The following is a 12,463-nucleotide window of genomic DNA, read 5'->3' as shown; positions in this document are numbered from 1 at the left end:
CCTCAGTGAATGACCTACCACACTTGCCAGGCATTAACTGGAACACAAATCTGTACAAAAACATTCAGAACCGAGGCTCACAACATGGGTTTACGAATGTACGATCATGATTAATGGGAATTTTGGACTATTCCCATTAATCACAATCGTACACTCATGGAAAGTATGCCTCATAGGATTGCTGCATCATCACAGGAAAAGGAGGTCCTGCATCGTATTATGGTGAGCACCATAGCTGTTTGTTGGCTTCTTAAAAGCAGTGTATATTAGTCCCATGGCCTTTGTTGTTTTGGCCATAATTCAAAGCAAACCTTACTGGTATGACAATATTGGTATTCGAGGGATACTAGTTTTGGCTTTTCCCCCTCTGTGCCAAGATCCTTGCTGAGTTTATGTGCACTAGTGGAGCAACATGAAAAGCTTATAAAAAGATTGTTAATTATAATTAAATAAATGTTAGAATTTTCTACTTCTATATATATGGACATTTTGAAACTTTTATTTAATTATAATTAACAATCCTTTTATAAGCTTTTCATGTCACTCCACTAGTGCACATAAACTCAGCAAGGATCTTATTCTTATAGAAATTATATTCTTATAGAAATTATATTTCAGTTAGAACGGTTAAAAGTTAATTATGTATTTTTGATCTTCCAAATGGAAAGAATCAATAGCATCTTCATAGAATCCATAAACTCATCATGGAACAGTGAACTATACCTATTATTTATCTTTTAAGCCATGCTTCAAGAATTTCATATCTTTTTGATATCCACTATGACGCTATTCGTTCTCCAAAAATGTTATCATTATCCAGGCATCTCTGTGAACTTCCCGAACTTGCCATCTGAAACTCTCACGAACCATTGTTCACATAATCACCTATCATCTTCTCACAAAACTTTCACTGGCAATGCACTTGCAAATACTTCATCAAATTCCTGACATCACCCTCAAGGGGTGTATAGGATATGATAGTACTACATGAGAAATTTACATCATTACTAACTTCCTATCTACAATTTTCCTCCAAATCAATCTATTACCTGTCAAGACTCCAACATTATCAGATCTTATGGTTCTATCTTCTAAGGTACTTTTTTCCGTATCAATCCACCTATATCTTGGCCTTCCTCTGGGTCTTTTTCCTGCCATCCTGGAAAAGAACACTTGTTTAGCTATTAAAAAAAAAAAAAAAAAAAAAAAAACAGTTGACATTGCACATCTGTTAACTACACTCTTATACAACTTCAGGGGATAACCCCTTTGTTCTGTTTCTCCATTCATATACTGAACAATTTTTTCTGCATTCCCTTTCTTAAAGGGAATTTTTACCCTGTAAAAATTCCCTTTTGTAAGTTAGGTCTCTTCCTCTACTCCCTGATAATAGGGGTGTGCTCATAAAATATAACCAGTTTGAATAATGATATACATGCATGAGTCTAGTGGAACAAAGCTTTGCATAAGAATCATCACTGAGATAGCATATCTAACTTCCAATTGGTCAGTTAGGTTGGAGAACACATTTTGATATAAATATGGAGTACAAGTTGCACTGGTCTGTCTGTAATATGTAATATATGTGTATATTTTGTAATTGATTCAGTGAATTATCATAAATTTGAACAGTGGCAGCTTGTGGCTTGAAATCGTGAGGGTGCTGCAACTTTCGAAATATACATACACACTGTAAGTACAGTATATACATGTTTGGATAAAATTTAAAAATTATGGTAAAAATTTAAAAAAAAATTAAACATGAAAAAATGTTATAGGAGAGAATGAATGACTACTATTTGGGTATTTTTGATCAAATTTATTTTAAAACTAAGTTATACCAACTAGTTTCGCCAACTTTGGCTGTTGGCTTCATCATGGTAAAAGATGTATAAAAAAATAAGAACACTTAAATGCTAAAAACTGTTAACACTAAAACCATAAAATAAACCAAATACAATTGCATTTTATAAAAGCAGAAGAGCACGTACAACCCACGCATAGCGCATGTATGATCTACTAGTTATGTAGGAACATTCTGTAGTTGGCAGTAAAATTTAATTCTGGCATGTTGAAAGATCTAATGAGGATCTTCCAGATCTCGGGCAGAATCAATCCTTGGTTTCTATTAAGGTTTTGTTCTGAACGGAGAACTGTTGTGGCTTCTTTTATAATTCGGGAGCGGAAGTCCTCCTCTAAATAGGGCATCGAGCTTTTATCCCATTCTATAACATGGTTAGTCCTAGCAAAATGAAAGGCTAATCCCAATTTGTCTTCTCTATTATTATTGACGTCTCCTATGTGATCCTTCTTCCTGATTTCAAAACTTCTTAAAGTCTGGCCAATGTAGTTCAAGCCGCACAAGCAGGGGATGTTGTAAACTCTGTCATATTTAGAAAATGGATTACTGTCTTTCAGAGATCATAAAAATTGGTGAATGGTCTGTGCAGGTTTAAAAGCCACTCTTATTCCATGCGCTTGAGGAGATAAACTGTAACACTAATACAACCATCTATTCATTTCTTGATTAAAATGTCCAGAAATGGTAATTGGTTATCTTTCTCAAGTTCTAGAGTGAATTTAATTTTTTGATGCAAAGAGTTAATCTTGCTTAGAAAATCGAACAGATCCTTTTCCGTATTTTTCCAAACAATAAAAATATCATCAACATATCTCCACCAAACTGTGGGTTTAGGGTCTAGTTGAGATAAAATTTTACTTTCAAATTTCTCCATAAAGAGATCTGCATAAGGTGGTGAAAGAGGGCTTCCCATTGCAAGGCCTGTTAATTGCTGATAAATAGTACATTGGCCAGACTTCAAGAAGTTTTGAAATCAGGAAGGAGGATCACATAGGAGACGTCAATAATAATAGAGAAGACAAATCAGGGTTAGCCTTTCATTTTGCTAGGACTAACCATGTTATAGAATGGGATAAAAGCTCAATGCCCTATTTAGAGGAGGACTTCCGCTCCCGAATTATAAAAGAAGCCACAACAGTTCTCCATTCAGAACAAAACCTTAATAGAAACCAAGGATTGATTCTGCTCGAGATCTGGAAGATCCTGATTAGATCTTTCAACATGCTAGAATTAAATTTGCTGCCAACTACAGAACATTTCTACATAACAAGTAGTAGATCATACATGCGCTATGTGTGTAATGTACGTGCTCTTCTGCTTTTATAAAATGCAATTGTATTCGGTTTATTTTATGGTTTTAGAGTTGACTGTTTTTAGCATTTAAGTGTTCTTATTTTTTTATACATCTTTTACCCTGATGAAGCCAACAGCCAAATTGGCAAAACTAGTTGGTATAACTTAGTTTTAAAATAAATTTGAACCAAAAAAACCCAAATAGTAGCCATTCATTCTCTCCTATAATTCTTGTGGTCAAAAATAACTGTATTATCATCATGAAAAAATGTTGTTCATTATCAATAAAATTACACAGTCTAGTATAATTCAAAATTACTTAAAAATAAAATCCCCTTTAATTGTAATTAAAGGAATGGATTTCAATTTTTGGACATTACAATTAAATCCTTTAATTGTAATGTTCAAATATTTAAAGAGACGGAGTAAACACAATAAGCACTACGAACACTCTACTGGCGCAAACCACATAAACAAAGTGGAACTGTGCGACAGACAGTGCCACTTTATGCTAATAGCTCGCATCTCACTATCACGTGTATATACTTGCTCGCATAGCAATATGACACTGTGGTAAACAGTGCTGCCAGCGTCCTTCGCCCTCCTAAGTACTATAAGATGGATTTTTATTATTTTTTTATACAAAATAAGAAGAGAATTGTATAGGATTATTGATGATAAAATGAAATATTACAAGCAAATATAAATAAATTACTAAATCTATTTATATATTGAGAAAAATTGGGGGTGCTGCAGTTCTGCAGTGCCTATGCATGAGAATTTGAAGTACTTGCTTATCAAACCCTTGGACATGTAAACATCTAACAAATTGATGCAAACCTGCTCAAACATTCTTTACCTTATAAGCATTCCAAAGACCTAGCGACATCTTGGTCATTTGCATCTGAATCCTCTCCACCATTTTTCCTTATTTCTAAGAAACCCAAGCATCTAAATCTGAGCACAGCACTCCAGGTGTAATCATAGCAAAGCCTTGTAAAGAATAATAACCTCTCTATTGAGCCTCTGTAGCTCAGTCAGTATAGATGAAACCTTTTGGTCTGAAAGACCTGGGTTCGATTCCTGTCCATGATGTGAGGAACCTTATCTTATCTCTTTTTACTAAAGGTGAGTTAGCCAGTCTCATACAGAGGTAGGGTTTTTTTTTCACCTGAAAACTCTGGTTTTTATTATTATTATTATTATTATTTGACACCTCCAGGGAGTCCAAAGACTCATCGAGGGAGAGTGTGCCAACAGCATCGAATGATTGTCCCCTTCCGACTACTAACCGTGCTCAAACTTACTTAACTGAGCCATTAGTAGCAGAGGCTCTACCAATCGACCAACCTTTTCGTCCCCCAGAACAGGCAAACTGGCCCCATGAATGAACACGCATGGATTAAGTCATGAATACTTCCCAGCCATATGCCAATCCCAAGCCTGGATAAAATTGGGGGGGTTGGGGAAAGCAATAGTGAACTACACTGTAAAAAAATCTCACCAGGAATACTTTGTGGACAATGCCTACAAAGTCGCCTATGGTTGTAAACAACTGAAAGGGAAAACCAGGAACCTCTCTATCTCAAGAAGTTAGTTTGTCTCTTAACACATCCAGATGATCTTTTGTGGTACTGTTTTATCCACTTTGCAGTATTTCTTCTAACTTCAACTCCTTATCCTCATACTCAGATCCTAGCCTCATCAATTTCTAGCAGTATAGTATTATAAATGTTGATATACACAGCTTGCATTTTTTTTTTCTCCAAAGTGCATACATATACTTTATTTTGCTGCATTGAATTGCCAATCTAATGGTCCACTCTGTCAATATATTTAAATCACCCTGTAGGATCTCATCACCTCTTGTTCTCTTCATTTTGCCATCATCAGCAAACAAATGGATATATTTTCCTCAAATTATTCCCACTATCCAATTCCCACAATATTTGGTGCATTAGAAGGGAGGAAAAAAAGGTCACAAAGTATGTGTGCGTAGCAAGGGTACGATGACTAGATTTTTTTTTTTTTTTCTTGAAGAGTGGTGAATGAGTCAAAAAAAAAAAAAAAAAAAAAAAGAAAGAAAGAAAGGTGCTAGAAGTGGTTTTGAGTTTATTATTGAATGTGTTTTAGAAAAATGCAATAAGTGTTATATGAATAATGGTTAGCATGAGTCTCCTACAGTGTCTTTGGACTTTGAAGATTCTTGGATAATGAATAATAAATTCCATTTTCTTACTCCCATTTGTCTTTTTTCTCCTCCTTACAATTTATGTATTCATATAGTGTATCATATTAATTACTTTTCTATGCTCTCAGCTAATTTGCCAATGTAAACCATCCATCCATCTTTCTTTGTTACTCCCAGATCTGTTTCTCCAACTGACTGTATATTTTGTCCAGTTGGCCATACTCACACCAGGTATCTCAAATACACTTCTTCCAATGATCTTGGTTTTTGTTTTCCTGCTCTACTTCTGTTCTTGTTGTTTGCTGTTGATAACAAATGAATTGCTCTAACACTTCCCAGCATGTTCTGATATTACAGTATACCTCTAACATTCCATCCCTGTAACTCTGTCATCCTCCTCCATAAAAAAAAAAAAGTCTTATCAGTGCCTAATAATTTTTAGACAAGTCCAATTAACCAGTGTCAAAAATGCCATACCTTTATTCCTGATGCTTCTGGTATTAATCTATATGAATTGCAATTATCCTCTTGGGCCTATAGGTACCATTTCATTTTCAATGACTACCCCCTTGAGATTTGAGACCTGAGAAATTACATTAATCATTCTTTAGTCATTCTTGTTCTCATGCTTCACTTACTTCACATACAGACATTCTCACCTGCCCTACTTTCTTCCTAATAGCCATAATGTTCCTTGATTCTGCCCTTCCATTCTTTCACTGAACATCTTTCTCCAGACACCTATCTCCAAATCCACCATCTACAAGTCCACTTCATTAATGACGTCCTTTTGTCTGTCACATTCACTTTGTTTGTCTGCAAGTGGCACACCACTACTCATGCATTTACCATATCATTCTCAGTTTGCTCCTATCATATTATGGCAACAGACTTTGCAGCCTTTATCCTATTCCTTCCTTTTTTGTTTCTTCCAGTAACCCTTTTACTATTTTCTCTCATACCATACTTCTTGCCTTTTAATCATTCATACCTGCTAAAAATATTAACTCTAACCTTTTCTGTTTGCATTCTCACATCATCACATCTTTTATGCTTCACTCTAGGGAGTATAATTTTATCATGCATCAAGTTCACCACTGATAGTAGAATCACCATACAGAACTGTCTCCTTGCTCAATATTCTCTTTTATTTTCCTCCCTGGCACCTCTGTTTCTTTCTCTTCTCTGCTGTTTCATCATACATTTCTGCAGTGTTTTGTGAAAGACTCTGCATAAATGTATTTCAATAATGCTATCTTGCTATTCTCCTCACATCCCACCTTTTCTTTCATGTTATCTTTTTCCAAACTTGCTGTCTTATTATTTGCATTGTTTCCTTTTGCTCACGCTTGTAACTGTATTCCTGTCTGCATGCTCTCCAGCACTCGCATTTTTACACTGTATTGCTTTTGACATAATCTACATTTCTGACACTCTTTAATCAGAACATGTTTGGCATTCTCTTTCACCATTTTCATGTTTCAGCCACAAACCTCTCATCCTTGTAAGTGAATACACTATGCCTATGTGTGCATGTGCATACACACATACAATATCTTAAGAAGTTGTCAATATTGAACTCCCCGAACAGTGATGTAGTGATGTTCTGGCTATATACAGGGCAAGTTGTGAAGAATGTACATGATGTAACAGAGAGAGAGAGAGAGAGAGAGAGAGAGATAATAAAAAATAATACGTAGAATGATATCGGAAGGAGTTTGAAATAATCTTTTTTTTTTAATGTTTTAAAATTTTAAGCATTCCATTTAGTGATATGTTATTATTGTCATTGTTAAATGTTAGATTTTATACATGTGTAACTGAAGAAACAGGCTGTGCAGTAAGATAGCACTTCAAAAGCAGAGACAAGTTGATGTTTAGAGGGAGATAATCAAAAGCATTCATTATAATAAAAGATTGCTATAATCGTAATAAAGATGAATAACTAGGACATAGTATTATGGTCTTTATAAGATTATATCTGAACTACTGTGCACAGTTTTATTGCTTGGATTTCAGGCAATGAAGAAACCATTGACAAGATGAAGAAATTAATTATCAAAATCAGTAGGATTACCCTGATCCTCAATGGTTGGTTTAACAGACTTGAAAGGGTGCAAATTGACTTGATAAATTGGAGAGAAAGAGGAGATACGATTATGACATATAAAATGGTGAAAATTGCATATTGAATAGACCGATATTGCATATCGTGCACAAGATAGGGGAGGATGGTTGATGGCTGCTTTCACTGTTAAGCTGATTAAAATTGTGGTGTGTAGGTGAGCAAGTAGATGTTATACACAGAGTAGCAGGCAGATAGAATAACTTTTTTTTTTTGGAGAGGATGGTGAATACTTTGCTGAATGATTTTGGTGGTATGGAATAGACTTCCTACTATCAGTCCTGCATCTTATGAAGATTGTATCATGATACTACAACAGTAAGCATAATTTTTGAAGCTTTTAGAAAAATCTTGATATCTGGTTAGCAGAATTTATAACATCTTTGGCAATAGGATAAATATTCATTTGAGATTTGAATATGTCTCTAGTAACACTGTCATTCAGCTTTATGTTGTTTATTTTGTAGGCCAACATTCCAAACTCTGTTAGCACTGTTATCTTATGGTGCAAGAATGATGAAGAACTAGAGAGTTCAAATCCCTTCCCAACATCTAGAGTCAAGGTATTTATTTAGTTTTAGTATATTCAATGAAAATATTGCTTTTTTTTTAATGTTAATTGAACTCCTAAAATAAAGTATATAGAGGTTCATCCAAAAGCTCTTGTATGCTTTTAAAAACAGAACAGGATGAAAATATCTTGTGCTGTTTTCTGTCACTGTTGAAATAGCTATCTTGTAACTTCATCACTGGTTAAAGCAAATTACAGAGTCCTACCAGGATAGCATATTGTTCTTGCATCATGTTTTCTTTCACCTCTGTACTGTCCATGACGTGTAGTCATTTATAAAAACGTAGAGATGCAAAGTGCATAATATGAATTTGAAGTGTACAATGATTGCTATTCATCCATCATGGCAATCTGCAAAGCCTGGTGGATAGGAGAAGGAATGATGTGATTGAAACTTTTAAATCGGTTTGAGAACTTGTATCACTTTGATGCAAAACAGATTTTTATAGAGTGGAGTGGAAATGGGGAACAAAGGAGGTCATTGCTAGAAGTTGTATAAGGAGAGTGGACAAAGAGTAGGTGTTTTGTTTGAAGAGTGAGGAATGCATTGCCTGAGTATGTAATTAGTGAAACAACAAATGAGTTTAAGTGCAGCTTGAGCATTATGTTTAATATGCCTGGGGAAGGAGTGTCCTAGGTTCGATTCCCGTCGGTGACGTGAAGAGCTGAAGGATCTTCCTCAGCCATAGCCAAGTTAGCCAGTCTTGGGCGTGGACAGCAGGGTTTTTCCCCCAGTTTATTCTGGGGTTTTTCATCCAGAAAAGCAGGCAAACTGGCCTTGAAAACTCAACACTACAGGCCATAGGATACACTGGGGCATAAGGCTGTCCACCTTATCCTGTAAACGGATTGAGGTCCGATGATCAATGGACCCTCGACACTGCAAGGTAAAAGAGGGTATAAGGAAGATGATGAATACTGTGCTTAAAGGGGGGGGAACAGCTGGATAGATAAGGGAGAATGAGCTAGAATACCGTCATGGCAGCAAAGGCAATTTCCATTTTGTCACTTCTCTAGGCATTTTCTTCTTGCAGCGTCATGCAGATGATTCAGCAGTACAGTGTAATGTTGTTCATAGAATCCTTTCTTAATTTGGAGGGTAGCAGTGATGGGGGAAATTACTGTTTGGTCATATCCATTAAGCAGTCTTTTCACGAGGTTGTTGATAACATTTTAAGCATTGTTGAACATTTTTAGCATTTTACACACACACACACACAAACAAAAAAAAATATTCAACCATAATAGAAATGAAGATAGGAACTCTTAGGATAGAAAGAAAGTAGGCTGCTTCCTTGTGGTACACTCTGGATAATGCAAAATAGACTACAGCAATGATGTCACTATATTCTCCTCACAGAACTTAGTCATAGGCCAAGTGACAGTGATGATAGTGATCATAAAGACTTATGTCATGAATGTTGGCCCAATCCTTAAGGTGTGTCACCTTAATATAGACAGCATCTTTAGATTGAAATGTGACTACTTTAACAAGGATTTTAAATGACCACCAAATTGTTTATCTTTGTTTGTAAGAGCATACAGAGGATGACTGCTTTTCAGAAGAAAAAGTAGTATATGTTAATATTTAATCCTAACAACCTTAAATATGGAGTAGCCAGTTATATGAAGAACAATATCACTAATTAGACTGTCTATATTAAGAATGGTATCAGTAATTTTGCTATATACACCAACCAAACTCCAGTGCAAGCTTTTTTAATATCTCTGCAGAGGTCTCTGGAATAACTACAGTATCACAAATTTTTATAAACCACCCAGTGTCATCCAAAGTAATTATTATTATTATTATGTCACACCTCGAGGGAGAGTGTGCCAACAGCATCGAACGATTGAACCCTGTCCAACTACTAACCGCACTCAAACTTGCTCTAGTGCGGTTAGTAGTTGGATCAGAGAGAGAGGGAAGGATATAATAGGACCTCCTGTGATGAGTCTTTTTGACACAATGTAGGTCTAATGATAATGAGACTAACCCTTTGTAAAACTGCACAATCTCCATAGAGTATCACATTCCTTTCCCTTCTTCTCCCTTCTTTCAGCAGGCTTCTGAAATTTTCTACCTCCTATTTTCTACCAGCAGTCCTTTGAAGCTCATAGAATTGAATACCTGATTTTATGCCTGTCTACACAGATGGCTCAAAATTGGAGGACCTAGTGGAATCTTCTGCCATTTTACCAGACAGTGTGATATCTGTGCAAATTCATCTAGAGTGCAACATCTTTGCAGCTGAGCTATATGCATTGGTGCTTGCACTAAAATACATCAGATTGCATTGCTATCAGAGGTGCATATCATACTGGAGTCATAAAGCTCTCTTCAAGCAATGAAAAAAATAAGTCTAGAGCTACAAAAACATCTAGTGCTCTCTCAAATCCAACATTATGGAAGTTACACTTAGATGTATGCTTCTATTGGATTCCAAGCCATGTTGGAATGATGGAAAACAAGGCTGCAGGTACTGCAGCTAGGTCATCTCATTTCTCAAACATCCACCTGTTTCTCAAACATCTACCTGTACCTTGCATTGATTACTGGCAGATTATCAGACACAAGTTTCTACAGTGGCAATCATCTTGGAATAGAGGCACTAATAATAAACTCTGCAAAATTAAGCCTGAAATTAAATTATGGTAGTCTAGTTTGCACAGAGGAAGTTATTCTTGGTTGGCTCCACATAGATCATAGTCTTCTCACACACTCCTTCCTACTGAGGAGTGATAACATGCCTGTGAGTTTTGTAATGCCACTCACGAACAGTGTATTTTAATGGCCTGTCCCCATTTTATGGATAGATGCAGTCATTATTTTAGCTGTATTTACAATCTGAGTCCTTACACACTCAGGCAGATTTTATCAGACATCAACAAATGTTTCTTTTGTTTATACATTTTTATGAACAATTAATCTTTTACCACTTATAGATAATTTAATATATTTTTATTTATACATTATTGTTTCTTGTTTTACGAAATTTTTTTGCACTTTTTCATAAGTTGCTTTACACCTGCTTTTCATCCATCTTTTTATACACTTGTTTTTGTACATCTTTCTTTTTAGAACTATATTTTTATATATATCCCTTTGTCATTTATTACTCTTTTTTTTTTTTTAACTTATAAATTGCTTCGATCATTTGCTGTGCATGACCACAGCTGTCTTTGTGCCAAAAAACACCAAACAAATAAACTCCTATCCCCCCCCACACACACAATCACACACACACACACACACACACACACACACACACACACACACACACACACACACACACACACACACACACACACACACAAAAAATAAATAAAAAAAAAAATTCTAAATTCGTATCTTACTAACATCTCCAGTGTCTTATAGTACTCTTGAGATACTGACTGGCTTCTACCACTGTCTTTAAATCTCATTTACGTAAAGACAGTGTCACTGATAGTGCTTAAAGAACTTGAGCAATCGCATTATTATTATTATTATTACCACTCCAAGACCTCATGGAGTCAAAGACTCATCTGGAAGGTCCTTTTATCACACACACACAGCTCATCATACCGTGTTTTAAACACATTCAAACTCTTTGCAGACACCACATTCTCAGGCAAGGCATTCCAATCATTCACAACTCTGCACAAAAAAAACCTGCCTCACACCCTCTTTATACAGTTTCCAGGGATGACCTCTGGTTCTCCCCTGATCTCCCACTATTCTCTGTAAAACTTCTCCAGCATTGAGCCTATAACAACCCCTTACCAACTTTTAGGTCTCTATCATATCCTCCCCTCTTCCTCCTGTCCACCAGACTCTGCAAATTACATCTTCTCAATCTTTCCTCATACTCGACATTCCAGAGGTGAAAAACTACCTTAGTCAGTCTCCTTTGGATCCTTTCCTTCATCCTTTTGAAAACCCGGTCACCAAATCTGGGCACAATAGTCCATGTGTGGCCTATCAAAGCCTTATACAACGGAACGAGAATCTCCCTACTTCTACACGTCAGTGTCCTCCGCATCATTCCCAAAAGCCTTTGTGTTGTCTTCACAATTTTGGCAATGTGTACCCTCAATTTTAGATCTTTATCCACTATCACTCCCAGATCTCTTATTTCCTTTACCTCCAACAATATATTCTCACCAAGCATAAATTCTGCATCCCATCTTTGTTTTCCAAATTTTAAAACCTTACATTTTGCAACATTGAACTTGCATCCCCATTTCCGTGCCCAATCACTCAATCTATTCAAGTCTTCCTGTAAGGCCACAACATCTTCACTACACTTCATGGTTCGTCCCAACTTTGCATCATCTGCAAACAACTGAATATCTCCATCCAAATCTTCACCTATATCATTAATATACAAGTTAAACAGCAATGGCCCTAAAACAGACCCCTGAGGCACTCCACTAGTG

The 12,463-nt window shown here is 36.0% G+C and overlaps 1 protein-coding gene across 4 annotated transcripts in view; it reads left to right on the top strand.

Annotated features, from left to right (window-relative positions):
• LOC150110187 (puratrophin-1-like) overlaps window positions 1–12,463 on the top strand; it is an 877,727-nt gene that overhangs the window by 560,508 nt on the left and 304,756 nt on the right. For all 4 annotated transcript variants that reach the window (XM_090398282.1, XM_090398290.1, XM_090398300.1 and 1 more), the window contains one exon: window positions 7,938–8,033. In XM_090398282.1, the coding sequence (XP_090254408.1) occupies window positions 7,938–8,033 (96 nt within the window). The remainder of the gene's footprint in view (window positions 1–7,937; window positions 8,034–12,463) is intronic.

The sequence above is a fragment of the Typopeltis vanoorti genome, chromosome 1 (assembly GCF_054136105.1).
Source record: "Typopeltis vanoorti isolate ZY-2024b chromosome 1, IOZ_Tvanoo_1.0, whole genome shotgun sequence".
Taxonomy (NCBI): Eukaryota; Metazoa; Arthropoda; class Arachnida; order Uropygi; family Thelyphonidae; genus Typopeltis; species Typopeltis vanoorti.
Note: the sequence above shows the minus strand (reverse complement) of the source record. Positions and strands in the feature narration are given on the sequence as shown.